Raw genomic sequence first — 27,958 nt, 5'->3', positions numbered from 1 at the left:
ATGAAATTTCAAATTTAGTAGTGGTAATATAATCATTGCCTAAGGGTAACTAGTTCACTGCAATTCACACTGACTTCCAAGAGGTCCATAGGATATTATGCCACTCATTGCTGTGAGTGATGTAATAATAAAAGGAAATATGAAAAACACACATTTGAGGATGAAATCGTACTGATAAATCTACAACATGTCTATCACTTAAAACCTATGATCATATTGAATCTATAAACTGTCAAGAAGGAATCCACATTCTGAGGAGTCTGGGTTACAAATTCAGAACTGTGAGTTGCAGCTAATCTAATTAAAGAAATCCATCAAAGACAAACTTTCTGTGTTAATCACTACTGTTTCTGGAGTCCTGTGCTTGAGGTCATTTTCTAAGCAAAACATCCAGAGCCAATAATTACAAGGCTATTTCCATATTGGTGTAGGAGGGAACGTTTCTAATTGCTTCAGTACTCCTAGAGTTACTTCGACATGTCTTGCGAACTTATTTTGTCCCTGCTGCATAAAATCATACTAGACTTCAAAGTAATGGGAAATTCAAAGTCCTTCTCCGAGGGGCAGAAACCCTTTGTGTTAACTGGTTGACCCTTTGCTCTTTAAGGTCTCAAATGGAAGTCTTTTGTGACTCAGTGAAGGGTGCGCTTCCCTATACTGATGTTTACATCGCTGGGGAAGCCTGAGTAGAAAAAAAAAAATACAAAGAGTCCATTTCCTGACAACATGGAAGGACTGATAAGTCCAAGGAATCTGTGTTGCGCAGAAAATTCTCCAAGGGGTCCTGTAAAAGACAGAGGGAAGGAAGAAGGAAGAAAGCGGAGGACATTTAAGTAAAGATGCGGATTTATGTCAGAGAAAGGATTCTCTTTGAATAGGACAAGGGATTGCCTGGGGGATTTCCTGTCCAGCCCTTTATTGCCAGGGTCTTTGTGTAAGGCCTGATGCCGCGGGCTCCCCATTGGGCAGTTCCCTAGGGAGAGCAGCAGCGTACGCTTACAGTCTCTCTGGAGCTCACTTTTCTCAGTATCTCTTTCAGGTTGGCAGGAGCCTGGAGCCTGACACCTCTTCAGATGGGACAGGCAAGCACTGTGGGCGCATAAACACATTATAAGCAAGTTCTTGGCTGATTTTATGGAGTCCCGTCCGCTCTTAGGAACTGACCATACTTAATTGCTCCGTGCTTGCCTGCCCCACCAGAGCTTGGGGACTCCTTTCCCCTAATTCAGAAGTAGCAGCACAGGGCGGGGAAGGGGGTGGGGGTGGGGACGGTGGGAAGGCAGTCGTTTGAGAGCGCACAGCGAGATGGCACAGAGCCCCTGAATGAGGAGCGAGACTTTCCCCCCCAGCCGATTGGTACTCCTTGTCAGGAAGAACCGCTGAGCGGTGGGAGTGCCTGGCGAGGGAGGCAGGCGGTCCCCACGACGGGCGCTGGGAGCTCTTTTCCGCCCCTCCGCCTGTTTCCAAAGCCTGGGCTCTTTGGAGTGGCTGAAGCTGCGGAGCGCTTCTGGAGCCTGTGAATGAACACTCCTCCTCTCCCTCCTCCTTCTCGCTGAGTCTCCTCCTCGGCGCTGACGGTACAGTGATATAATGACGATGGGTGTCACAACCCGCATTTGAACTTGCAGGCGAGCTGCCCCGAGCCTTTCTGGGGGAAGAACTCCAGGCGCGCGGGCGCAGCAGCCGCGAGCATTGGGTGCTGTGGACAGGCGCAGCGACCGGGATCTGCGGCGAGCGGTGCATCCTCCCTCACCTCCAGCTCCGTCCCGCACTCGCCACATCCTTCCCCAGGCCACCGCGCTTCCTATGTGATCTGCCGGGGCAAGGCGGAGCCCATCCTCACAGCTCAGCAGTGAATTCCCCCACAAACTGCAGCAAGTCGCCTTTCAAGGTAATCACGTTTCTTTTGTTCCCCATTTAAAAGAAAGGGGCTAAAACTTGTTGGGAAAAGAAAACCCGCCGAGCTCAGCGGGAGGGAAAAAAGAGGTACACTGCAATTGGAAGAGGGCTTTAATTAAAGCCAAGAGGACTAGCAGTAAGGCGAAGTTAAGAAAATATGTGCACTTTAAAACATGCAGGTAACTTTGAAGAGGCTTGTCGGAGAGGAATTCAGACAGAGCTTGGTGCTGAAAAAAAAAAAGATCTAGACAAAGAAGCCCGGGGTGGGGTAGAGGAAAAGGACGGACGGAATAGGGGGACGGGATTTTGTAAAGAAATCCTACAAAAGTCATGCTATCTTGATTTGGAAGAATGGGGGGGGGTACTCCTCACACCTTGATTTTTGTTGTTGTTGTTGTTGTCTTTGAACTGAATGAAGCAAAAGTTTGAATGGAGAGTCCCCAAACTTGCCCAAATACAGGTCCCTGAAACCACCTTAGGGCAGACCACCTGGTTTCCTGGCTCCTGGTGTGTGGTCAGTATCTCTGGTTCCTGGAAAGCCACCCCTGGGCAGTTCCTGACCAGGCAGCGGGGTACTCTAGCTACCTAGGACCTGCGCGGACGTGACCCCCCTCCCAAGCCCCCGCGCAGGCAATATGGAAAGCTTTCTGGCAGGGTACTGGGGTTACATTTCTTTGATGACTTGGGGGCTGTCAAAGCTCCCTCACGTTGCCCCTGTGTTCTTTTGTCCTGCGTGCGGTGAGCCAGAGCCAGTGGTTGGGGGTGGGGTTGTTGGAACCCGGTAGAGGTCTGGGAGGCTCCTGGGCGGGAAAGCTTCCCCCTAACCAGAGATCTGTGCAGGATTTTTCGTCCTCGCCCTGGAAAGCGAAATGGGGACTTGTCGCCCTCATCTTTCGCAGCAAACCTGGACCCAAAGCGCTCTCCAGACAAAGGTGGCACGGAGACCCGAGTTAGGAACCAATTGGTCCAGACTTCTTGTCTGGATTACAGAAGTCCTCTGTTCCCTTCTGTATCTTCACCAGCTCTCATTTCTCCACTTCAGTTGAGCAACTTTACCGGCTGGTAGAGTGGTGGCGGACCGAGAGCGCGTGCCGGGAGTCCCCGGGGACGCCCCGGCAGACGAGTCCTCTCGCCCCGAGTAGGCGTGGGCATTGCAGAGACCTCTCTGGTGCCTGCAGACCCGGGACATCCCGGTGGTCCCGGCTTGTTCTCTGTGTCAATGGGCGTGGAGCGGGCAGAGGGTTAGACAGAAGAAATAGGGGTAAGAAAATAATGTCATAGCCTGAACTATTTACTCTCGGATCCAACTACGGACGCCTCCGCGCGTCCTGCGTGTTCTTGGGATCCTGCGGAAAGGGGAAGAAATGCACCCCCTACCCCGGCCAGGCTACAGTGCTGTACCGCCTCGAGTACAGCCGCCGTGGAGTCTCGCTATCTGTGTCCCCTCATCTTTGTGTCTCTTCCTCTGTCTCCATCTTCTCTGCCTTCTCTCGCCCCTCTCTGCCTCCTCTCCGCTTTTGCGTCCCCTCCCCCATGGCTGACAAATGAATGGCTGGTGTGAAAACCCTTCCTTCTCCGTCCGAGGAGGCAGGCCCGGAGGGAGGAGCAAGGGGGGGCGGTACGCCCTTTAAGATCTGCTTGCAGTTGGGTGTTTCGGACTAGCAGAACCCAGATGTCTAGGAATAGGGAGTTTTGTAGTAGGCGTGAGCTCCCCCTGATGGAGAAATTCAGCATAAGCGGAGAAAAAGAAGGCCAGTAAACCGCTTTCGCATCCTTGGGTTCAAACAGAGAAGACCCCGGGTTAATGGTCAGTTTTCCACTTCAGAATCTGGGACGTGAATCTTGGGGTTTGGAGAAGATGGAGAGAAAGGAAATTGGCCGTCCAGAGAGCAGGGGCTCCTTTTCTTTAGTCCCCCCTGGCTTCCCGCGGCGCTCTGGGCGGCGCCTGCAGCTGGGTGGACTAACACACAAGTCTGGCAACCGAGCCAGGTTTGAGGTTTCTTGACGTGCAATTTACTCATCTTTGAGAAAAGTGATAGAGGTACTTACTTTGGCAAATTTAAGGTCCTTGAACGCAGTGCTAGGACCCTGTTCCAGGCCATTGCAAAAGAATGCCCCCTAATCCAACTTAACTTCCTCCACACCAGGGCACGCGCTGCACGTGGAAACTGGGGAGGAGGCGCCTAGGGGCAAAGGAAAGGAGTGGGAAAGACAGGGAAGGACTGGGGACAATGAAACAGATGAACGCAAATAGCCAGGAGCCGGAAGGACTCATTTCGAAATATTGACCTCAAATTTCGTGCCCATTATGTTCAAGGCGATAACTATTGCGTCTCTGCCTTGGTGCTGGCCTGGGAAGGAACTACCTAAGCAAAGGTGGTCCCGCCCCGCCTACCCGAGCTCTCCTGGCTTTTGGGGAGGGACCCTGCTAGGCACTCCCTTCTGCGGCGGCGGGGGTGGGGTGGGGGGTTCGCCATCCGCCACGTGGGCTGGAGCTTCAGCTAAGGGCGCGAGACGGGTGTGACTTCCTGGGCTCGAGACAGCTGCACAGCTGCTCGGGCGATCCGCTCAGCCTTGGTCTCCCGCGGCTGCGGCCAACTGGGGCGGGACTGGGCTGGCCCCGGGAGGGGCCTTGGCTGGCGGGCCTCCTACAGCTCCTAGGGCTCGCTGAAGCTGGAGCGGACCCAGCTTCTACTCAGATGGCACTAAACGCTCCTAAATAAAAAGCCTTTAAAATACTCTTTTTTTCTCCTGCTTCTTGGGAGTGATATGCACGGTTCAGGGTTTTTGCTTTAAAAGGAGACATGAAGATTTACTCGTAGTCAACTCTTTGGCACGAAAATGAGACAAGCTTGTGATTGCTCGTTGCGCTCGCTTTTAAATACATTCATATTTGCCTGAAGACCATGTTTAGCCAGAGACAAAATTAATGCTGGTGTAACTGAGTGTCAACCAGGACCCTTAGAGTGGGCGGGGCTAGGTGTCTCCCACAAGTTGGCCAAATGGCTGATAAAAGATCTAGGGCGGGGGTAGGGGTGCGGTGGGTGTGGCGATGTAGACTGGACTTTGCTACTGTATTTTCACTTTAAATTCTCCAGCTTCTAATTCGGAAGAGCTAGGATTTAATGCCCCCCCCCCACCTTAAATTCTGTTTATAATTGGTCCATTATCGGTTTTGTTTCTCTTTAAAAGCTGTGGCCTAAATTCTGTTGAGTACTGCTTGGCAACTGTGTTGAACTCAGGAAATATTCACATAAAATCCTAAAATGAAATATTTTGAATTTAATAGGAAAACAATGGGAGCATCAGATAGATTTCTGAGGTGGAGTAGGTTCCCATTATATGAGCAATGTAGCAAGGAGGGGGGTCTCAAAGGATCTGAGATCTAGTTCTGAGCTCAAAGTGAGAAAGGGATATTTGACACATTGCATCTGCGTGTCCCCACTACTGCTGCAAAGGTTTCCAATGGATTCCGAAGCAATTGAGCAATTACTTCCTCCAGCAGGAAGTCCACAGTCCTTAATCTTCTCATGGGCGGTGGAAAGAGGGATGGGATTCAAGACCATCACTTAGAATTTATGTATGAGTTCAAAGTTTGGTTTTTCTTGGTGGTTTAAAATTAAGCCTCTTCATAAGTCTTATTTCTTCCTTTAAAACAGAAAGGAAAAGAATGTCCTCGGGTTTATGGGTGTTTATAATCAGCCCCTCCCTCCTTAGCTCTTGTAAATTGCAGGGGGAATCCTCCTGCTATTCCAAGCTGCCTCCATCTATTTCCGAGTAACTTTCTGTTTTCCAAAGGATCTGAAAAGCTAACTCAAAGCTGCATATGATTAATGTGGGTGATGCACCCATTGTTCCGTCTCTCCTTACAGGACCACGTTTAAACACTCTCAGGTTAATGATTGGTCTGTAATGGGGCATCACAGAGCCCCTGAAAGCACAAAGACCAGCTGGCTCTTCCACAATCATATACTTAATCTGGTTCTTTTTCCTGGTGGAGTTTAAACATTTTTGTTGACTTTACTCTTGAACAAACCTCCATAGACTCTATATTTCAGATGGGCTATAGCTCTGCGAGGGTCAGAACTTCTTGGAGCTTTGTGGCAAAAGAAAGAATGCCTATACTAGGTGGATTTTTAAAATTTTCCCCACCCACCCAGAGAAATCAGTGAGGAGACAGACAAACACCCATTGTTGGAGGTTACTTGCCCTGGTGTGGAAAAATGTGCTGCCTATTGCTTACGTTTGGAGTCAGAACAAGGGAGAGTAAAGACATGTCTTGACCAAGTTCCACTTGGATTAGTGAAGGTTTGTCAGTTTCTTCTTATAATCTAGACTTGGTAGATTAAAAAAAAATCTGTAAATGCATCTAGGACACAAAATCAAATCTGATGTAAAGTTCTTAGAATTGGATATGACAAGGTGGTTTTTTTTCCCAGTGGTCAGTACATAGGATCTTGTTTAAAAGTGTGTTAGTGACATACCTAGCCTCGTTTGATCGACGTGTTATATATAGAAGGGTACAAATACATACTGCTTGCCAGAAATGACCTGTTTTCAGCACCTGAAGGATCCTCAGTGGTGCAGCAGTGTACACTTTTCTAGCAGAGGACTGGAGTGGGGTTTCATGTCAGGCTGCTCACAATCACTTTTAACTCCAGATGCAGAGAGAGCTGACACCTCTGGCCTCTCAAGGCACCTGCACTCATGCACTCACATGCATACACATGGGCACACAGGCATGCACGTGCATATACTTTCAAAATAAAATAAATATCTTAAAAAAGAAATTACCCATTTCATAGTGAACACAGAAGTAAAAGGCCATAAATTATAGTCTTTTTAACCATTAAGTTATTGCTTCAGCCTAGCATGAGACAGGGCAGAGTGACCACTACACTTGGTAAGTTTAGTGTTAGAAGTCTGTGTTGGGTGCTCCAGCTGGGAAACCAAGCTAAATGGAACTGCTGGACTTTCAGCATCACAGTTTATTAGGTGGATGCAGTTATAATGTTTAAAAGACCAAAGGCCCATGAAAAAGATTTGAGAGATAGAAAACTACATAAATAAGAGATACTAATATACTATGCCTATTAAAACAAATATTGAATTGAGCAAAATTACAGACTGGTAGTGTTGCAGAAAAAAATTTTTTGAATCCTGTGAGAAAATGTATTTAACTTCATTCATAGTTATAAAAAAATAGTCATAAGGGGCTGGAGAAATGGCTGGGTGATCAAGGGCACTCATTCTTGCGGAAGACTTGGGTTCAGTTCCCAGAGCCCACATGGTGGTTCACGACTATCTATCGTAAGTCAAGTTTCAGGGTATCAGATGCCCTCTTTTGGCCTCCATGCGCACCAGGCATATACATGGTGCACATATATACATGCAGCCAAAACACTCATATACATAAAGTAAATAAATCTTTTAAAAAATCATTAAAATAGCAACAGCACACTGCATCATTTTTTCATCAGCCAGACAAGGAAAACAGTTTGGGAATTGTGTGTTGGTTGAGTTGTAGAGAACCAAATTATAAATTATTATAGGAACTTCAATAAGTTCACTTTCTTTAGAAAACAATTCAGCAAACATTTTTTTTTTCATTTACTAGCAAAAGATATTGAAAAGTGTGTATGTTCTTTCACCTGGAAATTATACTTTCAGATATTATATAGATAATGGTTGAAATACCACTCACGGTATTTTCCCTTGCAGTGTTTTATTGATAGCTTGGTCTGTTGTAGGGCAGGGTCTGGATGTGCCGCAAGGCAAGTCTGAGATTCCTTCTGGACTCAAGTTCTCTCCTTGCCCTTTTCATCCTTCTGTTCATTCAGCTTGTCCAGTGCTGGAAATACAGGTGTGCCTTACTACATATGGATTGAAAGCATATTTTTTGGTTTTTCAAGACAGAGTTTCTCTGTATAACAGCCCTGGTTGTTCTGGAACTTACTCTGAAGTCCAGGCTGGCTTTGAACTCACAGAAATCCTCCTGCCTCTGCCTCCCAAGTGTGAGGATTAAAGGTGTGCCCGACCACACCCGGTTTGAAGCATAATTTCTTAGCTTTGAACCATTCTAAAGATTCATCCCAGGGAACTTGCTGAGTAAACATATTTACTAAACGCATGGAAAATTGTATTTGCTGATTGGAAATATGTGGTTTAAGCAAAGAGAGTAAAAGGGAAAAGTGTACAGAGAATGTATTTAATGACATAAAGTAAGAACGTATTCATCATTTTAAAGCAAACAGTTACTGAACGTGCTAGGTACTGTAGAAGTAGGAGTGAAGAAAATATTAGAGGTTTTCTCTTAAGGCTTCTGTGTCAGCTAAAGGAGGACAATAATCCCCAAACACGTAAGTAAAGTGGTGTCATGTTCTGCAGTGGAAACAGAGCATGGGGGAGATGGATAATGAGACAAAAGCTCACTGATGAGAACAGAGTGCTAAAGGACCTCACTAAAAAGCCTAACTGAGTCTACGTTCAGCAGTCTAGGTATAGGCTGTGACAAATTTCTGCGGTACAGTTAATACTGTGGAGTCTGAGCCATGAGGCATCTCTCAGAGACTCTCCCTGAGATAATCAACTAAGTACTATAGACTAACATGGAATGCTTACTATATCTAATTTATAGCTGAGGTTTCCAAGACAAGCAGGGGTCCAGAACAACTGATTGGCCTCAGAACAACCATTGTCCTTAGGTTCCCCTCACCCCTCTAGGTTTCCCCAAGAATAAGGGAGAATACTAAATATCTGGTTACTAGAACCCTGGCGGTCTATCCCTGGTGTGAGGTGCCCCTCTTCTCTGCAGACATTTCAGAGGGACAGAAGTTGCGTTGACCTTGTCTTTCATTTCCCAGGAAACTACACAGCTGCAGTCAGCTGGACCTTGATGGTTCGATGACTTTTTCCTATTTTTGACTTTACTGAAGTATATGGCTAAATATAGAGACTGCTGGCTGGCTTATCTCCTCAGTCTTTCCCTGTATAGAGATTTGTTATCACTGACCAACCAACCACACTTAGAGGACAGACATTCTGCAGCAGAAGAGCAGAAAAGGGAGTTGGAGCATGCTGGGAGCAAAGAAGGAGTCAGTGTTCTCATTTACTAGGCTCAGATGCAGAAGAAAAGTGGTATAGCTTCCTTAAAGACACGGGCGTAGGTCTCCCAAAACTGAAAAAGAAAAGGGACATGTGTGTTCACACACACTGATGATGGGACTGTAAGAATACTGATTGGAGACACCCGATATCAGGAACAGCTCTGGGACATGGCTGCCAAAGCCATGACTGAGAATCCTTTGGTTTAAGTGTAGCAAACGTGCTGACAGGACAGGCATGAGTGGAGATAGAGAAGAGGCTAGCTGGAGCACCCGTGACCTCCAGCACAAAGTCCCAGGTCAGGAGGCCGCTGTGTGGTCCCCACTGGTGATGGGACAATCAGAATACAGCTCTTTCACAGCATCTTCTGGGTCATTTCCTAGTGAAGTTGGAGATCTAGAATTTAGTTTGAGAGCACTTGTATTCACTCAGGAGTAATTTATTCAAGCACAGTTTTGTAACTTATACCAGTGCATCCCAAACGTATTGCATCTCTATGTTTTTATGCACAGAACTCATTCTTTAAGTTGAGGCTTAGTGGTAGTCTCTGGGCAGGTGAGAATACTAAAGGTGGGCTGTAGAGATGAAGACAGATTTTTCTCTTTAATTTAGAAAAAAAATAAAGATGTGTTTATAAGAATTAAACATGGTATATAAAGAGTTAGGTTTTTGAACATTTGTCCTGGGCAGGAAATAAGAGTACAAAAGCTATGTTCCAGAGTCAGGCTCATATAATTTCTCTTTTGTTTTATAAGATTTGACTGTCTGAATACTGATGTGCCCATATTACTACTAGGTAATACCAATATTCAACTAAACAGTTTCATCTCTCAATTAGCCCTATATGCATGCTCACATTCATAAGGCATTACTGGTACTTCAAAGTGGAAATATTGATTACGCATTTGACTACTAACTCTCTCCAAGGAGTGTTGAACATAGCACTGTAGACTATTGTGGGAATTTGTAAGTAGCTCTGTCTTCTAGAAGCCTACTGTTTTATAGTGCATATAAAACACATTTATGTATTGTTTATTGATGTTTGCAAATGTTCCACAGTGAGCATGTAAAAGTCAGAGGACAATTGGAAGAGTCAGTTCTCTCCTACCTAGTAGTTCCTGGGAACCAAATTCAGGTCATTAGGCTAAACAGTATGTGCCTTTACCCACTGTGCCACCTCTCTGGCCAGTAAAATATATTTCAAAGTAATAATTAAAAAATTAAAACCAATGATAAGTGATGGGAGTTTGCTATAAATATAAAGTTATATACTGCTATTATAGAGGTAACCCTAAGTATGATTTAGGGCTTCAGATTTCTTTATTATTAGTGACCTGAAGCAATTCGAGCATCTATAAAAGCTTGAGTTACTAATTTTAATAATAATCACTATATACTGACTATATCAGCTATGAATAAGTTTATTTTCAGGTATTTCAATCATTTCTATAATGCATATTAATTTTCATCTTTAAATAACTAGAGAAATAAATTTTAGAGAGGCATATTCATTTACTTATAATCTGAGAGTTTAAGTAGAAAATTCAGAATTTGAATCCAAGACTGATTAACAGTGGAGCCCAAACATTAAAAACTACTTTATAAAAGTTTCCTGTAGAAAAAGGAAGAAATCTAAAAAAGAAAGACAGTAATTTCTCTTTATAGAAACAAAAAAGTAGTGTCTAGAAGTATGGTTCTCTACCCTGAGTAAGTTAATATTCATTGGCTGCATGTATTTAATATGATTTTATGACCTAAGTACTCATCTTGCCTATGAAATTAATATCTCTTATTTCTAAAACACTGTCAAGCCATTGCGACAATCCATAAGCTAAGCATTTTACAGTTTTGTTACAGTTTGGTTGTAGCACGTTTTTAGATTTATAAAACAAGACCCAATGCAGAATATTTAAAAACAAATGAGTAGCTGTCCTGGAATATTAAATTGTATTTAAGCACAAACCGCCCTTGAATTCATTCATCATTTACTTATTTCAGGCCAGGTTGCCTAGGTAGTACAGAATTTGTTTTCTAAGGAAGGCAAAAGGAGTTCAATAGGGTACCAACTTACATATGAGCCAGTGAAGATGTCTGTGGCTGCAAGTAACAAAATGTTCTTGAATATATTCAAACAATAATATCCCTGTGAGTCTGCTTCCAAGACTATAGCAAAAAGCCTAGACAGTCAACTTATACACAGAGAGAGGTTTCTTTAGATCCACAGTTTTGGAAGACGAAGTGCTTGATTGATTGGCCTTGTTGGCTGGCCTGTGGACAGGCAGCATGTCATGCCTGGGAGCATGTGGTGGAATGGGCTGCTCCTTTGAAGCCAGAGGGAAAGCAGAGAGGAAGAGATCCATAGCCCACATTCCCTTTAAGGACCCAGCATTGATGGCCTGAGAACTCCCACTAGGCCACAACTCCAGCAAGGCCAAGTTCAGTCCCAAACCCTCAAAATGTGGGTCTTTGAGAGATATTTAAATGGGAACACTAACAACCCTCACCCCGGTGCTTATCCTTACTAGACTGGTTTCTATAAATTCAGACTTGGAAGGGCCCATTTTGTGACTCAGACTGTTAAAGGTCTTTCCCAAAGCACACAGTAAATTAGTAGCCCAGCCAAGGCCAGTGTTTCTTGACTTTCAGTGAAGAACATCTTCTTTCATTGTTTACGCTCGAGACCTAAAAGCTGCTGAGAGCACTTTAAAACTGGTCACTTTTGCAATTAGCAGCTCTTTGGGATACATTTATTTTGTTTGTTCAGCCAGCTACCCAGGCAGTGGTGTTTGTGTTTCCACTACAACAAAAACCTTCCAAAGGCCTTGTTCTTGCTGGTGATAGCATCGGCCAGAACCACGGTTCAGTTCCTTCTCACCTCAAACTTGATGTGAAGCTGGTGCTTTTCAGCCTCTCTTTTGCGTCATCTTTGGCATTTTCTTATTCTGTCCACGTTCACTCTCTTCATTCTGATTAGATTCTGAGGGTACCTTATCCTTTCTGTGCCCACTCCTCACCTTATTTACATAGGCTGTCATCCCTAGTATCCTTCCCGTGGCCTGTCTAGCTGTGGCCATCATGTGCAAGCCTGGTGATTCAAATGAATTCCAATGTTGTGATATGGTCTATTACGAGCCTCCTGGTTTTACAGTCCACAGAGAACTGCCTCTCTTATTGCACCCAGTACCTTATTAACATGTGATTTATGGCCTGCCACCACCATCAGTACTTGTGGTATACTTTGTTTTTCTTCATTTCCAGGACAAGATGTTGCTAAATATGAAAAGCGTCTTATGGATGTGCTCAATCTTATTAGTAACCCATGCACTACATAAAGGTAAGTAGAGTAACACTTTCGTTACTAATGTGTGAAAAAACACAGGGGAATGGAATTATAATATGGGATCACTATGATGAAGAATCATTTAAAAAAATTATGCATTGCTTAAGATTTTCACTGAAAGTATTACTGAATGCAGTGTATTTTGATAAGTCAAGCAGACCAAAGTAACAAACTCAAGTGAGTGAACCTTTCACTCACCTCTTAGATCACTTGTTTTTGTTTGTTCATATGTTTGTTTCTGTGGTTTTGTTTTGTTTTTTTGAGACAGTGTCTCATTATGTAGTCCAGCTAGCCTCAAAATGGTAGTTTTCCTCCTCAAGCTTTACAAATGCTAGGTTACTAATATGCATTACCATATCTGGCCCCCGAGTTGAACAATGTAAAAAGTCTCTCTTAGAGCATTGAGAATATTTAGAATTCTAATTTCTTCTGAACTACTTTTTAAAGACTTTCTTATACCAAAAAGAAAATGAAATCTGGGAGTCTAGAATTTGAATTTAGGGAAGTTAAAAAATGTCGCCAGCAAGCGCTTGTCAGCATCTCCCTTTGTCTTTGTTTCTGGAAAGATAACTGGCAAGTCGGTGCACATGCGCTGCCTTTCTTAGCTCTACCTTTCATACCTATTCAGTGCGGATTCCGTTTTTCTACCTTTAGTGTTTAGTGTAATCAAGGAGACACAATGAGGAATCTGAAGAGCCTACGTCAAGCTTCACAGACTGATCTGTTTCTGCTTTGTGCGCTCAGCATGCCTGGCTCCTATGTCTGCACACCCATGCGCTAGACTTTCTGAGATAGTCTGCCCATCTACAAAAACTTTCGTCTTCCCTCTTTCCCATATGTGATTCCTTTTGCTTGACACATCCTCTGTGGACTTCTTTTTAGTCATATTTTAATTCATTCTTCAGGACTGAAGGTTTAAGCATCTCTCCATCTGTCCATTTATCCATCCATCCCCCCAATCCACCCATCTATCTACCTGTCCATCTATCCGTCCATCCATCCATTTACCAATCCATCCTTCTATCCCCTGACATTCTTTTGGAATTCCTTCTTTGTATCAGGTGTTATTCTAGGTGTCCGAGGATATATCAGTGGATATTGTGGATTTTGTTTTCATTAAACTTAAAATTTATATGAACTGGAAATAAACAAACAAGTAATCATTCTAGATATCTTCTGATGATGAAAATAAATTAGAATGACATCCTAGAGAATGGCTTCGGTTCAGGGAAGTAGGTCAGGTCTCTTTGAGAAAGTAACATGTGAGCTGAAATAAGAATGAAAAGTCACCAGCCTGCTAAGATCTGCCCTTAAGTTAAAAAGATAAACTTGTGTAAGCAGCAGGAAACTCACTCTTGTTGGACAGTAGTGATCAAAAGGAGAGAAGGAGACACAGGCAGAGAGATAAGCAGAGATCAGCTTGAATAAACAGAAGCAGCGCTAGTCACGTAGACAGGATTCACTGGGAGCTGGAAGCTATTTTAAGTGCTTAACATTGGTTAACCAAAACATCCATTACCCATGTGCTATAAAGAGGAAACTGAAGTGCCAAGAAGAACAATTTGCTTCCCACATCCAGTAAGTATCAGAGGGTGGGGATGGAGAAGGCAAGCCAGGAAGAAATAGCCCTCACCATTTTCTTAACTAAACATCTATCCAGGGCAGTACAGGTTTTCAGAAGACAAGATTTTATTCTGTGAGCACTAGCACACACTGAAGAGTTTCAGTCCACAGAGGACATGTAGCATTAAATACTTTAAACCTTTTGTTGTTCTGTAAAGACTGGATTGTCGGCGTACAGAAGTGGCGGCATGGAATTAATTTGGATGATTAATGTGGCAGCCTGGACACTGAAATCCTAACTTACTTCAGGTGGTGGCCATGAGGATGGGAGTCCAGGGTCCAGCATCTGTTAATCGACCCCAAACCATCTTCTTAGATGTTTCCAGGAAGTAGATCAAGAGACCGGAGAGGAAAGACTAATAGCACCCAGTGAAGACAGGAGTGTAGAGAGGATGGGGGCCAGTTTGGGTGGCTAATAATGGAAGAGGACACACAGCGACAGTCACAACAAGACCTCCCTCATTTGACACAGAGACTCCCATAATGAAAACAAAACAAAGATGGTGTATTTCCTCCACAGAATTAGCAATCATTAATAGCTAACAATACCATGCAATTACTGCATTTGAGGCCTCATTCTTTATAATACACATAATCAATTTTTAGCTAACTTAGGGGATATTTGGTTCTTTCCTGTGAGGGGCAGAAGCAAAAAGTGTAAAAGTTTAAGGTCCAGATAAAACACATTCTCCAGCACATAGTGGGACAGGCAGCAGTAACTTGCTGAGCTGACAGGGGTTTCTGCGTCTGCTCTGGTCGGACCCAGGTCCTAGAAGCCAATGGCTCATGTTAAGGAACACCATGTCACACGGATTTGTTGGCTTTGGCACTTTTCTTTAGCAATGCCTATTGCACTAGAAACCCTCTCATTTCCTGGAAATTTGCACACTTATTTTAACATTCCTCTAATAATACAAAATAGAGTACGGGGTAGTGAGGTCATGAATTGAACAAGAACATAATGAATCCCAACTTCTCAATCTCTCTCTGCACAGACGGAATTTACACCGTTCTTACTATGCAGAGTCTGTGCAGAGAATGAGGAGTAACGGATCAATCGTTACATGGTGCTTTCTCCCTTCTGTGCTCAAGTAGACCATAAACTGTGGGAACAGTAAACATTGATTTTGTCAGGATACATTTTTCCTAGATTCAGACACGTTCCTGCAGGCAGCAGATGTTTTTTTAATGCTTTATCTACATTATACTTCAGACTACTAAGATAACTCTTAAAATATTTAGATGTAATTAAGTTGGTTCTTGTGACCCAGTGAATACCCAAGTCTTAATACTCAAAAGTTTTGACCACACATCTTTTTGTTAATTTTATTCTAAAGATTCAATTTGATATAATCTTATCTTCATTTTAGAGCAAAAGTTTTAGTATTTGTGTGTTTAGCCAGAAGAGTACATAGCCCTTGGAACAGTGCCTTTTGTCTCAATGTGTCCTTCATTACAGTAGCAATTAACCCAGATTCTATATAGTCCATATTTCAGGAAGTTCTCTACTTCATAGGGCTGGCTGAACCCTATGTCTTCTTCCTCTATGCTTTTATAATTGTGAAAAAATGTAATTTAGAAATAGATATTAAGTAACCAGAGATCATCTGTCCTACACTGTTATAAAATTGTTTTTCTATTAAAAACAAACCCCAGCAATGTTACTATATTTTATTTGTGCTAAATGATTCTTAAGGCTGCAAAGTGTGAACTCCTAGAACATGCAATAAGTGTAAACTAGATTTTTAGACACAGAATTCACATGTCTTAGAATCCCTGCTCTTGGTAGATAAATAAATAAACAAATAAAACAGAAATGCTTCATCCCTTCAGGTGATTCTAAATTGAAGGAATGTCAACCAGTAGCGGTCACTTTTAGCATGTCTCTTACAGACTTGATGGATGTATGAAAGCGACCATGAAATTACTAAAAGGTCTCAGTTCTGGCAGCGAACAAAGCAGGGGTCTAGAGAGTGAGACACAATGAAGGCTGCCTGTGTGAATGAAGTTAGGGGCAGGGGAGGAAGTTAATAAATGCCAATGCCCAAAATTGTTTGGTTAGATATAATGAGGTCCGCGTTCTGGCTCAGGTGAGTTGCCAGCCAGCTAGGGCCTTGCCTCTTCCTCTCAAGGGGCATCTTCACCAAGAAATCGGGTCCATTTCAAAGAGTGAACGCTAAGTCAGAGGTTTTATTTCCTAAGCTATGAAAAGAGACTGTGGCCTTGCTATTATATTGCAAAAACAAACAAACAAACAAACAAAAAACCTAAGGAGTATCTTAAAGAGTAACAGTGCAGCCAATAGGTCATCTCGTTTTTAGTTAATTTTGTTACGTATCCTGTGAACAGGCCATCCGTATACATACATATAAATTAATAGAATGTCGAACTAGTCCTGAAAGTAACAATCATTATAATTTTGGAATAAATCAGTGATTCTATCATAAATACACCAGACATAGTATTGTATTAATCATCTTTGTGGGAGGAGACAGGGTGTCCCTGTGCAGCCCAGACAAGACTGGAATTTTCTATGTAGCACAGGCTAGTCTCCAGCTAATGGAGAGTCACCTATCCTGATGCCTTGAATCCTGGGATTGCCAGCACGAGCCTCTGTGCCCACTTTAGTCCCATCATCTTTTTTTTGGCAATAGAATTTTCTTTTTGGGTTGGGGATTTAGCTCAGTGGTAGAGTGCTTGCCTGACAAGCACAAGGCCCTGGGTTCGATCCTCAGCTCAAAAAAAAAAAAAAGTTTGCTGGGTGGTGGTGGCACATGCCTTTAATCCCAGCACTTGGGAGGCAGAGCCAGGAAGATCTCTGTGAGTTTGAGGCCAGCATGGGCTACCAAGTGAGTTCCAGGAAAGGTGCAAAGCTATACAGGGAAACCCTGTCTCGAAAAACCAAAAAAAAAAAAAAAAGAATTTTCTTTTCTTTTTTTTTTTTTTTTTTTTTTTAAGGGAATAACATCTTCCTGTAATTTTGAAAATGACCCAGCTGACTGATAAGGGTCCAATGAGCTGTATCATTGCCTGTGTGTGTCTACATGGGGACACATATTTGTCTGATGACTGGCATGATGCTAAAAACAAACAAACAACCACCCCCCCCCCAAAAAAAAACCCCAAAAAACCAAAACCATCATTTTAGTAGCTAAAAGTCACAGTGTGTCACTTGATTTGGGGGCAACTCTTTACTTTTGGCCATCAATTCATGAAGTGAGCATTGCTTTGCAAGAACAATAATTTGCATCCTTTCTAACACCTGGGTTAGCCTTGTGAGGGAAGCCAGGAAGTGAAGGAGGGCAGGGGTGAGAGCAGAAGGATGTTTTCTTTTGCATGCAGTGGTGTTAAACTGAACCAGTGCACCCTTTGTCATTAAATGTTTAAGAGCTTAGACAGAAATGAGTGTGTTAGGTGGGCTAGGTGAACAGAAGCTGGTTTTCCGGCCCAGGGATAATGAAAGGCAGTGTGTCTCTGCAAAGTGATCGCAGCTGGAGTTAGAACGAAATGAGGCCTCTGGCTGAAGGAGACCCCAAGGAGGGCTCTTCAGACTTCAGACTGGCCCTTACTCCAGTCTCAGGAAGTACTGTGTGGAATTCTTCTTTCAATTTTTTTATTTTCTCTACGGTAATGTGGTAGTTACCTTAAATGATTCTCATCTCTGACCTGTTAGTGGAACAAGTACAGGCTGGCCTTGGAAATTTGCCTGCCTCAATCACTGGGCTGAAGAGCACTCTTAAAATAGGGGCCTTGCCCTTTCTCAAGTCTTCTCAAGTCCCATTTGAACATTCTCACTTGGTCTTCAAATGTTAATTTTTTCATTATATTTTCCTAAAGTAATATGTATATGGCAGTTATCTAAAATGACTTTTCTCCTCTGATCCATAAATCTGAGTGTTTTTCCCTTTCAACTGCCTTTCTTAACACTAGTCTTGCTTTTATGAGAGAAAGAAGGGAAAAAGGAGAAGGGAGAGAGGGGAGGGTTGATTTTTTTTCATTGTGGTCTAGGCTAGGCTGGAACTTAGAGCAATGCCCTGCCTCATTTTTCTGAGTGCTAGGATTATAGGCACAGGTACCCACCACCCTAGCTTGATCTAACAGTCTGTGCTGCTGTGTTCTAGCCTGCCCTGTTCTTTTCTGCCCTTAATTTTTTGCTTGTACTTGCCTTTTTCTTCCTTTTTTTCATGTTAAATACCAAGTGATAAATGCCTTCAAATGAGCTCTGTATTTCAGTGCGCAAAGATGAACATCATTAATCCGCATCATTGTTAAACAGCATTATTGAAGTTCCATGCTATTTTCTTTATATAAATCATTCTCAGGTTTCCACACACTCAAGATGTAACGAAAGCTCTCTAACTGTTGCCTATCCACTCACACACTCAATAGACTAGGTTTCAGCTTTTCAGCATTATTCATCTGATATTTTGTCTTTCCTCTAGCGAAACTGGAAGAAAGCCCCCCTGTTAAAGGCTCTCTGTCTGGAAAAGTGAGCTTACCTTGCCATTTTTCCACCATGCCTACCTTGCCGCCCAATTACAACACGAGTGAATTTCTCAGAATCAAATGGTCCAAGATGGAAGTGGACAAAAATGGAAAAGACCTAAAAGAGACTACTGTCCTGGTGGCCCAAGATGGCAATATCAAGATTGGTCAGGACTACAAAGGGCGAGTGTCAGTGCTTACGCACCCTGAGGATGTGGGTGATGCCTCCCTCACCATGGTCAAACTCCGTGCCAGTGATGCAGGTGTCTACCGCTGTGATGTCATGTATGGGATTGAAGACACTCAGGACACCAAGTCACTGACTGTGGATGGTAAGGCTTTCAGATTTGTAAGAAAATTGTAGCATGATACCCAGGAAAGAAGTATGTGCCAGTCCTCAAGGATGTCTGTGGTTCGGGATATGAACAAGTGGAAAACACATCAATCCAAGAATCTTTGCTTTTCACTGAAACCAAACTTATTCATTAAGAAAAGGTATCTTTTTGTGAAGCAGCTTTATTGATTGAGTTTAGTATTATACAATATACTGGAAATAATGAAAACCTCAAGATATAGTACATAGTTCTTAAGTCATTATTTTAGTCCTGAGACCTACCAGTGATTGCATCAGAATACTATAAAAACTATTCTACATTTTAACTTTGATGTTCTATATATGTTGTCTTAGTTACTTTTCTATTGCCATGACAAAACACCTTGACGAAGGCAACTTAAAAAAAGACAATGTTTGATTTAGGGCTCATAGTTAGTTACAAAGGGTTATGGCCATCATGGCAAAGACCACAGGGCAACAGGCCAGCAGGCATGGTGCTGGGACTGTAGCTGGGAGCTTACATCCTTATCTTTAAGCAGGAGGCTGAGAGCTAACTGGAATCAAAGCCCTGCCCCAGAGACACACCTCCTCCAACAGGGCCACACCTCCTAATCCTTCTCAAACAGGTCCACAAACTGGGCACCAAGAATTCAAACATATGAACCTCTAAGGGACATTCTCATTCCAAATACCACATATGTATACACACAGATATATAAATATAAAATGTTTCCCCTTTTTTGTCTTAATTCTATTGGTGTGATTTTTGGGGGTGGTTTTCAAACACAAGTTCTTGTGCATGCTAGGCAAGTGCTCCATCACTGAACTAGAACCTCAGCCTCCTTATTTTGATCATGTATGAGTGCCGGTAAGTTGGCTCAACAGAAAGATACTTGCTGCCAAGCCTGACAAGCTTAGTTTGATTCCTGGAATCCACACGGTAAAAGGGCATGCGTTTACCCATGCCTCCGTGCCTGTGCACACACAGACACACACAACAAATGCAAAAATGCCTTTGAGTTTAATTTCAAGAAGTATCATTTAAAAGTTACATTGAAAAACTAACCATGATTTATGTCATAATGTCTTACAAAGGCAATCAATATTTGAATTTTCATGTGGTTCAGAGCAAGAAATCAGAATGAAAAAATGTAATTTTAACACTAGCTGCTATCCATTAAGTTTGTAATGATACATTTTTACCTTCATCCTCCCTGTAATGGTGGGTCATATGTCACTTGAGCTTAAGTTAGAAGACAAAGCAAGGAGAAATTGCTTTAATTGGGCACACACATAATGCCGCAGCTCTTGGAAGCAGAATGTGTTGGCAAGTTATTAAGCAAAACTCTAATACCCAGACATGATGGAACAGATTTTCCTCCAACTTTCAATTTCTCTATAAAATATTTATCTTTCAGAAATACATAAAAGGAGTTTTATTAAAAACTCCTTCTTGTTTAGCCAAAAGGAAATGGTTGGAATTTTAGGTGCAACAAACAAATTCCCTGAGCATCCTTTATCATTAAATTCATCTGTTTCCTGTTGCCCATGTATCCACTAAATCCCTGAGCTCCTCCGATCCCTGAGTTCATCACTGATTTTAGTTTACCAAGGATTGTAGGTTCATATACATGTATATGCATAGCTGTTTATCACACACATTCACTCTCTAAAATTCTCAGTTTCACAGTTTCTTACATTATTTTTTTCATCATTAAAGATTTAGCAATGGATTTGCCTCTTGCTCAGAAACAATGAATATCTTCCACCTAATCTTCTTAGCCCCATGGTGTCCTCAGGTTATTCCAACAATTGCAGACACTTGCATATGGATTGATGGTTCCTGCCTTAGGCAAGGAGGCCCTCTGCTCTGTCACCTCTTAGTACCAATATTTAGCACATGTGGAAGATTTATAATTCCCAAGATTACTTGAAACTTTAACCACTATAATCCAATTAAAACCCATTCAAGTTCTTACTGAAAGCTGAAAAGTTATTTTAGGGTATTTCTCATGCTTACTAGGTGCATGTTGTCTATGTTCTCCCAGACAGTTTTAGAGAAGCCACATGAAGGTAGATTGGCATTTGATGACATTCTGAGACACGAGAGATCAGAAACAGGAAGAGGAATGTTCCTTGCCAGTCAGTCCATCTATGAGCTGTTATGCAGCTCCCTTTGTGTGGGCACTGATAACAGGCTTTATCTGCAAGACGGTCATTCTAGTCCTGCACAGTTCTTTTCCTGGCTTGTCTGGAGACAGAGACACAATACGAAAAATAACATGACAGAGATGGTCTGATAGCCAGTCTGACTGTGGGTGACAAATCTGTCAACCCCAGGAAATGACTAGGATTCAAGGAGAGTGATTGACAGATATCTTGGAAACCACAATTTATTCCAAACAACAACAAAAAGTGGTCTTGAATATATGAGTTGTTAAAATTTTACTTATAAAATTAGGGTGCCCCAATCGGTACTTTGTGATGATTTCCCTGGCATATCAGTTGGATTCATTTTGATGAATCATTTTTCCTCCAGTTAAAAATGGATAGCATGTGGAAGTGAGAAAAAAGGACCAAGAGTTCCACCCCTTTCCTGCTCTTTCTTCACTCTTTGACACTCTCTTGAGACCCAGAACACAGTTTCTAACGACTTCCTTAGCAATATGTAAAATACAACAAAGTGGAACCTGAAGCAAGCATGCCTTGCTTTTGGGGAGCGTGGAGAACTTTATTTCAGACCTCTGTTGGCATGAAAACTGTATATTTGTATCAATCATACCAGATACAAAAATAACACTAGCCAGGTAGTGGATATGGTGCATATTTGGACAGTGCTTTGCAACCTACCCAACCTTCAGATGAAATAAATGTTAGATCTACTGGATAAGACTGGAGATTAAGGTTCAGAGAGTTGGACTAGTTTATGAGTAGGAGCAAAATGATGACAGAAATAGGCATTGTCCTGAAGATAGCCTGGTATTTTTCTCTACCACATCACACTATCCGTGAAAGTAAAGGTCATAATGTTGCAGGATTCAAAGATGTAGCATGAGGAGCAGGACCCCGAGAGAAGTGGCATTTCTAAGTACCATCAATCTACAAGAGTTTTGCATAGTAAAAATAAGCAACCATGATAATATTATTAGTTGGCATATTATTTCATTCTGAAGTTTTGCACAATCCAGTGGGGGATTTACACATTGAAACAGTCCTTGGTTTGCTGTCTTTGCAGGAGTCGTATTCCACTACAGGGCAGCGACCAGTAGATACACTCTGAACTTTGCGATGGCTCAACAGGCTTGCCTGGACATTGGGGCAGTGATAGCAACACCAGAGCAGCTCTTCGCTGCCTATGAAGATGGATTTGAGCAGTGTGACGCAGGATGGCTGTCTGATCAAACTGTTAGGTAAGAGGCCTGGGCCCAAAAGCTTGTAAGTATTACTTTGCTAGTGACAGTGATGCCACTCACCTCTCCTGTGCCTCCCCAGGTACCCCATAAGGGCTCCCAGAGAAGGCTGCTATGGAGACATGATGGGGAAGGAGGGGGTCAGGACCTATGGATTCCGCTCTCCCCATGAAACCTACGATGTGTATTGTTATGTGGACCATCTGGATGGTAAGATATTTAACCTTCTATAGCTTCACGTGAACTGAGAAAATTAAGAGAGAACCAGAGCCCAGAGCATGGAGCCGGTCTTCAGGCTTGTTTGCATTCCACACAGCAGTATTTTATTTCCATGACTGTATGATTTTGTGGTAAGATAAGCCAAAATTACAGTGGAAAGAGAGGGAGGGATGTGTAAATGGTTATGTGGGATGGAAATATCGTGGCCAATGGCAGATTCTTCATAGCCATGCTGCCTTTTTAGAGCGTTCAGAATAGAAAACTGTAAGGGAGGCACCTATTCTAGGGAGAGCCAGGTAGAAACCCTGTGGGAACAAGCTGTTGTGACTCCGAGTGAAGATAAATACAACTCCCAATCAAGGAAAACATTATAAATTGGCAAGTGAGGTGGTATCAGATTTCTTCCCACATCCCTTTTGTCACATGGATTTCTCCAAAGAGTCATTCATCCAACCAATCCACATATTCAACATGACATAAAGACATGACAGTAGGTATTACTGTTGTAGGTAGCCTGCTGTTTACCAGGGATGTGAAAGCCAGTTTAGATAAAGCCTTTTCTCATCAAGATGTTGTAGTCTGACCCATTTTAGCTCTGTCATTTCTCTCTGCCTGAGCAAAGAGTATTTGCGTTCACCAGGGAAAGTGTCTAAAGAGTACCAAGTAGTTTTCCAATAAAAGGCTCACATGATGGTATTTACCACTCTAGCGGCAGTGGGACCTTGGAGAATGGAGCCAATAGATGAGGCGGACTAAAGTCTCATGCCATAGTCAACTTTATTCAGAGCATCAGACATTTTATACTCTGAGGGTTAAGAGGAGTCGCACGGGTACAATCTCAAGGTAGGCATGCTGCGTGTGGCAAAAACGTATTTTTTCAGAGAGGCATATAAACAAGTAACAATAGCCAGTTGTAATGAATAATCTGAAGTAAACTCACTTCTATCTGATACACCCGGGAGGTGTACATAAACACATTTCAAAAACAATTTCGTTTGTGTTTGAAGAAACTGAGGTCACAAGACTCTTGTCTTTTCTTGGAGTTTTCTCACATGCACTCAGAATTCTCATCATACAACTAACTCCATTCTTCGATCAAGTTCCAACAGGATAGAAGTTACTATGACTTTTAAAATGGATTTTCATTTATAGTGACAGGTATCTTAGAAGCCCAAGTATTTAAATAGGTGATACTAAACTGACTTATTCTTGTAATTTTGACTTAATACACATTGTTTTATGAGTAAAATGAGGTTAGAGGAGAAAGTCCCTCGCAGTATTAAAATTCTATAATTCTGTTTGTTTGATGTTTTTATTTGTTTCTTTGTTCTTTTGAGTCTGGGTATGTTGGCCAGGTAAATCTCATACTCCCAGACTCAAAAGATCATGCTGTTTGGCCTCTCACATAGCTGGGGGTCAGGCGTGGGCCACTTTACCAGGCCTTGATTATACAACTCTGTTCACTGAATGAGTAGTTACAAGATGTCAGAGCTAGCATATAAGCAGCCCACATTTCCCTTATGCATTGATTAAATGTGCCTTCAAGGGTGCTTTAGCATTTTTGTCACAATGATTTGGTGCCAGTAAGTATGTTTTCTGAGTAACAGATTCCAGTGCCAACAGCTCCTGCTTTTGTATTTGGGCAAAGTGAGACAGAGATATTAGCCAAGCTACTATTGATGCTTATAAAATTAGAAGCTTTCCCTTCATCTTATTTTAACTGCTTAAAATATCTTTAAAATAGTTTTTAATAATAGTTTTTTTAATTGGAAGTGGTTACTTGGAAGATGTCATTCTAGTGAAGAGATTTCCTCTTGCTATTGCAGTAGGGTGGAGATTTGTATCATGGTTTTAGCTTAGACTAAAATCTCTCAGGACCGCAATGCATAGATATATATGTTGCTGCTAAGTCTGCACCGGAGATAGTTTATAAAAGATATGTGTAAGATCCGATCTCTTGGAGAGAACTTTATCAAATCTTATTGATATAGTGAACATTCAGACACAAATCTTAAGCCAGACTTCTTGACGAAAAGCCAGGCTTGTGTGCTCAGGGATCCTGGGTTGTTGGTCTAGTCTCCAATGTCCCTTAAAGGAACTGCCTGAGTCCTGCTTTCTCAGACAGTTGAGGTTTTGAAAGCCTGGATGGTAGACATCTGCCAGGCGTCTCTTAGCCACACTGGACCAGTTGGGAGTGGCCTCCCACCATCTGCAAGTGTCACTTTCGTGTTCAGGAATTAAATTCTGTCAGAGAATAACTCCTGGTATATTTATGAAACTTACCTCGAGGAAGGATTTATTAGTCTATTCTTTTTTCTTTCCCTCCTTTTCTTTCTTTCTTTCCCTCCTTTTCTTTCTTTCTTTCTTTCTTTCTTTCTTTCTTTCTTTCTTTCTTTCTTTCTTCTCTCTCTCTCTCTCTCTCTCTCTCTCTCTCTCTCTCTCTCTCTCTTTTAAAACCAGGCTATGTGGCCCGGATTGGCCTCAAACTCACAATCTGTCTGCACTAGCCTTCCCAGTGCTGGGCTTGCAGGCGTGGGCTTGCTACAGTGAATAGGAGTCCCTTTCTACCTCTGTAATCACTTAGCTCCAAGGCAGGTGTTCTATGTTAAGTTCACGCCTGTCTCAATGTAGTCCAACTCTATTGTGTAATGTTACTTGGGATAAGTAGTTCACATCTTTGGTGACTCCAAACTTGTCATGTGCAATATAGCATGACAGAGTCAACAGACTTTGAACCATGTTGTTGTGGTACATAAAAGTTGAAAGAGAACAAGAAAAAAATCAATACAAACAGTATGTCAAACACAGGTTAAAATATGTGTCAACAGAGCGGCAATGCTTTTGTTTCATAGACGTTTGATGATTCTGGGGACACCCAGCATGTTTAGAATGACATTGCTCCAAAAGCCTGTTCTCCCTTGTGCATTGCCCATAGGGAACTGGGAAAATCTTCAGACGCTGCTCTTTTCTCTCACTTTGAAATTGGAGTGGGATGAAGGTTCCATAAACTTTTGTGGCTGGTGATATAGCAGAAGGCCACAATCATTCTTCTAAAGTTTCTCTCATTCCTTTGCTAAAGTCCTGGCCTTCAGCTGAATTGAATTGATAAAAATTCATGTGAAAAGTTGATAGCACACAATTAATTCTCTTAATTAATTCTTTTCAATTGCTGTCCTAATAAAGGTAATTTGAAAGTTTGCCAGAATGCTCATGGAATATATCTATTGCTGCAATCATGGATTTAATCATTTCCTCCCATATTTAATTGTGTTCAAGGAAGCAAAGTATATGATAGCTGGTGAAGGCACTGAAAATTGTAGATCCTGACACTAATTTTTCTTTAAATTTAATTATTTATCATGAAAGATATTACATTAACAGAATGTTAAGCATTTTTCTTTCTTAATTTAGTATGTCATATGTACATTGACATTTTTCTTAAAAGTTAGCTTATTATATACATTCTAACCAGTCAATTTTCTGACTTTTTCTAAAGTGATATGTATAGCATAGTTTAGCATATGAATATAATATTCAGTTTTATTTTGGAAAATAATTGAGAAACTATAGAAGGACATATGTATCAGCTATACCCACTAGTGAGTACTTCAACATTAGCTTGTCTTATTAGAAATGTTCTAGACCTTATGATGCTTTGTTAGATAAGATTTAGTACAAGAATAATGTTATTAAGAAATCAATGGGAACTAGGGTTTAAAATAGGAATACAGATGTTAACATTCATGAAATAATCATTACTATATGTAACCTCCATTTTCCTATCAACTGAATTTGGAAGATGTTGAGATGCACTTGATGTAGAGCTGAAATGACAAAAGGATTCAGAAAAATAGATAAACGATTGAGACTCCAGAAGGCCTGGGTTTGTGATGAGATTACACACCCACAGAGAGATTATAAATTGAACATGCATTTAATATGTAGCCTACAAGGCACTATCACTTAGCAACATCAACTTGAAGAGTACCAATTGTTGCTCTTCTTGGAGAGAACGGCTGAATGGAAGCTCTGGCTTAATGCTGGTGCCAACATGGCAAGAAATTAAGCTTCATATTATTGGTTCCAGAATATGTCAAAACTCACAGTTCATATTATGATTTTATGGGAAATATGTTACTTTTATGTCCCTGGAAGTCTGATACTCACAACTCGAGCCCTGGCCTACAGGCGACCACCAGTGCTTAGGAAGGGTGAAGACCATGCTGAAGGCAGATTCAAGAGGCAGCTCACTTCTTCAGCATCAAGAAAAGAAAGGTCAAGGCAGCCATGATGTTGTCTGCCTTTAATCGCAGCACATGGAGGCAGAGACAGGAAGAGCTCTGAGAGCTAACGGACAGTCTGGTCTACAGTGTGAGTTCCAGACCAGTCAGGGCTACATATTAAGACCATTAAAAAATAAAATCAATAAAGAAGGTATCTTTGGAGAAATCCCAATATTGAAGGGAAGGTGAGCATGAAATTGCACTCCCAGCTGAGAGGGCGAGTCCAGGCTACCACATCCCAGGGTAGACCCCACTCCGAAGAGTAACTAGATAACTCAGACTGTACTCATGGAGGTAGACACGGAAAGAGCTGAGAGGGGAATAAATGTGATTAAAAAGTATGTTGTATAATAGTTTTAAAAGAATTAATTAAATATCATTTAAAAAAATACCTTGGTGCAGTTTATGCTGCCATTTATAACTTGTCAGGTCATGGGCAAATTTTGCGTCTTTAAGTTTTAAATGGTTACTTTGCAATTTAGAGTATTTACTTTTGAAGCATGGTCCAGAGATTGAATGAGATAATATGCGTAGCTTTTACTACATTGTATGGCACAAAGTTAGTGATTAATAAATCATAGCTGCTGTATCACTTATGAGGATGAGAGGTTCTCTATTCCCACTGCAGTCAGAGAAGAAAAGCATTTGAAGCCACACCTTCATGTATTAGCTTCTAGAGGAGGTGAATGTTTCTAGCTATGAAGATTGTTAGATGTTGAAAAAGTCTTTGGAAACTATGAAGTTCCATCCCTAGCAATTTCTTAAAAATAGACTTGCTATACAGTGTTAAGAGTGCAGCGCTCTGTCAAAACCAAGTTGAGTCATGACACTTTGAAGGACAGATGGATCAACCAGAAACAGAGCATCGTGAAGACAGGATCCTATTGAATGTGATTAACTTAATACTGGAATATTATTGAATAATTAAAAGATAACACTGCGGCAAATAAATGGTTTTCTATTATGCCTCCAAATTTGTTTGAAATAAATTTACTCTGACTAGATATTGTCTGCCTGTATCACAGCATTCAGGATCATTCTGGCCTCTCCTTCTCCACAGAGTCATGTAACCACAGACACATGGCCATGGTCTTGCCATTTGAGGGCCTAAATCTTTCTAAAGGTGCTTTGTGAGTTATTGCGTTCTTTGCTGAAGCTGGCAGTGGGTTAGACTTGTGTACCCAGCGGCAGTTACTGCAGGAAACAATTCCCAGATGAGACAGCTAAGAATAAGCTGGGAAGAGCACAATGTAAATGTTTC

The 27,958-nt window shown here is 41.9% G+C and overlaps 1 protein-coding gene and 1 non-coding gene across 3 annotated transcripts in view; both read left to right on the top strand.

The window, feature by feature from the left end:
* Positions 1 to 1,443: 1,443 nt before the first annotated feature.
* Vcan (versican) overlaps positions 1,444 to 27,958 on the top strand; it is a 100,349-nt gene continuing 73,834 nt past the window's right edge. For both annotated transcript variants that reach the window (XM_036206889.1, XM_036206890.1), the window contains exons 1-5: positions 1,444 to 1,891; positions 12,262 to 12,337; positions 18,409 to 18,783; positions 22,021 to 22,195; positions 22,278 to 22,405. In XM_036206889.1, the coding sequence (XP_036062782.1) occupies positions 12,268 to 12,337; positions 18,409 to 18,783; positions 22,021 to 22,195; positions 22,278 to 22,405 (748 nt within the window). In that variant the 5' untranslated portion in view covers positions 1,444 to 1,891; positions 12,262 to 12,267. The remainder of the gene's footprint in view (positions 1,892 to 12,261; positions 12,338 to 18,408; positions 18,784 to 22,020; positions 22,196 to 22,277; positions 22,406 to 27,958) is intronic.
* On the top strand, positions 16,629 to 16,709 carry Trnav-gac. The gene has a single exon. It is a non-coding gene; the product is annotated as a tRNA-Val (tRNA).

Source organism: Onychomys torridus, chromosome 15 (genome assembly GCF_903995425.1).
Source record: "Onychomys torridus chromosome 15, mOncTor1.1, whole genome shotgun sequence".
NCBI classification, from domain to species: Eukaryota; Metazoa; Chordata; class Mammalia; order Rodentia; family Cricetidae; genus Onychomys; species Onychomys torridus.
The sequence above is the reverse complement of the archived record's forward strand: the minus strand, read 5'-3'. Positions and strand labels throughout refer to the sequence as shown.